We start from the raw sequence: 2,541 nt of genomic DNA on the forward strand, positions 1-2,541 counted from the left end.
ATATTGTTTTGTATATATATATTTCCAGACTACTGCGCATTACTGCGTATGGGGTTTGTGTGAATCATCAGAGTATTGCTGTGACGAAAATGTATGCTGCAGTTACAAAGACTATGATATATGGATTACTATGTAAATATTATATATAATACATTTACATTTGGAAAATTCATACTTTAGATGTATTAACACCAGTCTAATGAAATTTTAATAGGATAATTATAGCTGGAGTTGTAATTGGAATGATACTGGCTGGTACATGTCTCTACTACAATTTATGTCGCATCTATGTTTATCTACAACGTAGATACTATGGCAATTCTGTGTCGATGCCATCAGAATTTGATTCTGATGGAAAATCAATAAAAATATCATTTCACGAGTAAATAAAACAAATGCTTTTTCATTAGACTAAATGTATGATATCTCATCTTTAAGTATAAACAATTAGATGAAATATATCTCTAATAATTTATTTTATGTTAAAAAAAAAATATATATATATATATTGAATAAATTGCCTTTGTATTCTGTGTATTCTTATTAAGTAATTGTATTGTCAGTTGATATCTTTTTTTGTAACTTTTTACTTGCGCTGTAGATATTATACAATTTAAAATTTAAATAATTTTATTGAACAAAATTATATAGGAGAAAAATAAATGCTAATCAATATCATCTATACTGTATTTCCATTCGAGTATTCTGTTGCTAATTTTAAAGGCGTTCCAATTATTGTCAATTTTTGATGCCCGAAGCTTAACATGTACAGCCTCACAAATTTCCTTTACATCTTCGGGTATGAAGAAGTGAGAAAGTTGCGGTACTATATCTTTTTGCCGTGGTTCTGGATCCTTACTTCGTGTAATGGTGGACGGCAATTGTTTTTCATCTATACTCAAATCTATCAAATTTTTATAAAGCGTCTCATCTAATGGAAAATCAAGTGCTGCAGAAATCTGTAATGAAATGATTTCAAATAAAATGGGTGTGTGCGTGTGCGTGTGTGCGTGTGCGCGCGCGCATATAGTTTGTTTTACCTTTCCATTTAAAAAACTCTTTAGCGCAAATGGCAAATGATTGATGTCTCCAACAATTTTCTGCTGTTTAAGTTCTTTCAGCTTATTAACAGTACACATGATAGAGTTATATTCTGGTTGAGTTAAATCTTGTACAGTAGTAACATCCAATGCAATGATACATCTTTCATTTGTATCACTTGTTTTTGGATCAGTCTGTTCCTTGCGAAAAACTGATCCCACAGATGTTTTGATTTTAGGACCTGACACATTACGTGATACAATTTTTTTGACTGGAGATATTTTATTTTTTGTCATAGTTTTATAATGCGACGAAACTGGTTTTGCATTAAGAATTATCCCTTCGATCATTGAATTTCTTGTTTTTCTAATAATACTTGACGCAGATTGCGACTTTGTCATTTTTGATGTTTTAAAATCTTGAATATTTACTTTTGGTATATGAATGTTATCTACAGGAAGTTTAAATTTCTCTCGAGTAACTGATTGTACACTATGTTGAAAGTTTCCTGTTGTTTTATCGCTTATATTTTTATTAGATACAGACTTATTCGATAGTTTATCTTTATTTTCTTTTCCATTCTGTCGTACATTCTTTGCGTTGTCTTTTAAAACATCATCTTGTGAACTCTTGTTCTGTCGTTGCAACATTTTACTACTATTCTTTGTATTCCGAATATCATTTGCATCAGACAGAATTGTACTCTTGACTTTTGGCGTATTTTTATTGGACAAAAACATATTTCGAACATTGCCAGATGTAGTACAATGATGTGACAAAGTGCCAATATTATTTGAAGATGTATCTTTGTTACAAATATTTGCAAATTTTTTAGGATGTACAATTCTGATGGGTTTCTTAAGCGTCACTATTTCCTTGATTCTTAAACCACTTGTTTGCAGACCAGATTGTTGTTTAGAATCTTCAACAGTCTCTATCTTGTTTCGCATATTGTCGGAAAATTGACAGAATCTAACTTTCGGTCTTGAAATTACATTAATGTTATCTGTCATAGCGAGAAATGCCATTGATAAATATCGACTGCGATGAATCGTTAATGTTATGTAAGAATATTTTGTTTAAAGACATTACTCCCAGTGAGAAAATGTGTTTCAAAATCCTGTGTAATTATAGAAAATATTACAAATTTTCCCTATAATAATTCACTAAATAAGGTAAGATCGCATTTTCTGCTAAAAGTCTGAATTCTGAATCTGATCACGTTTACACGGCATCCTTAAATCCATAGACTTTTGTAAGATAGACGGAGCATTCGTACGAGGCAAGCTGAAGACTTGATAGAAAGAGAAAGAAAGAGTCGCAGAGTAGTTCTCTTCTTTTCTAGTAGTGAACTGATTGGCCGGTTCCCGGCAGGCCGGGAGTAGCCGAGAACAACGAAGACAGACGTTTGAGAATTATGATCTCAGCTCAAGCTGATTGGTCTCCCACCCAATGCTCACTATGAAAGAGAGAAATAACTATGTCTGGAATAGAGCTATC

The 2,541-nt window shown here is 31.9% G+C and overlaps 2 protein-coding genes across 2 annotated transcripts in view; one reads left to right on the forward strand and one right to left on the reverse strand.

The window, feature by feature from the left end:
• LOC108753622 overlaps positions 1-463 on the forward strand; it is a 1,253-nt gene extending 790 nt beyond the window's left edge. Inside the window, exons 2-3 of the mRNA XM_018495391.1 lie at positions 29-132; positions 215-463. Coding sequence (XP_018350893.1) covers positions 29-132; positions 215-386 — 276 coding nt within the window. The 3' untranslated portion in view covers positions 387-463. The remainder of the gene's footprint in view (positions 1-28; positions 133-214) is intronic.
• Positions 464-503: 40 nt separating this feature from the next.
• Positions 504-2,290, reverse strand: LOC108753621. The gene is made up of 2 exons (XM_018495390.1): positions 1,041-2,290; positions 504-959 (listed from the first exon to the last, which is right to left on the reverse strand). Exons 1-2 carry the CDS (start codon positions 2,067-2,069, stop codon positions 666-668), a joined length of 1,323 nt encoding a protein of 440 aa, XP_018350892.1. The 5' UTR covers positions 2,070-2,290; the 3' UTR covers positions 504-665.
• Positions 2,291-2,541: the final 251 nt, after the last annotated feature.

This window comes from Trachymyrmex septentrionalis, unplaced genomic scaffold (genome assembly GCF_001594115.1).
Source record: "Trachymyrmex septentrionalis isolate Tsep2-gDNA-1 unplaced genomic scaffold, Tsep1.0 scaffold7, whole genome shotgun sequence".
Taxonomy (NCBI): Eukaryota; Metazoa; Arthropoda; class Insecta; order Hymenoptera; family Formicidae; genus Trachymyrmex; species Trachymyrmex septentrionalis.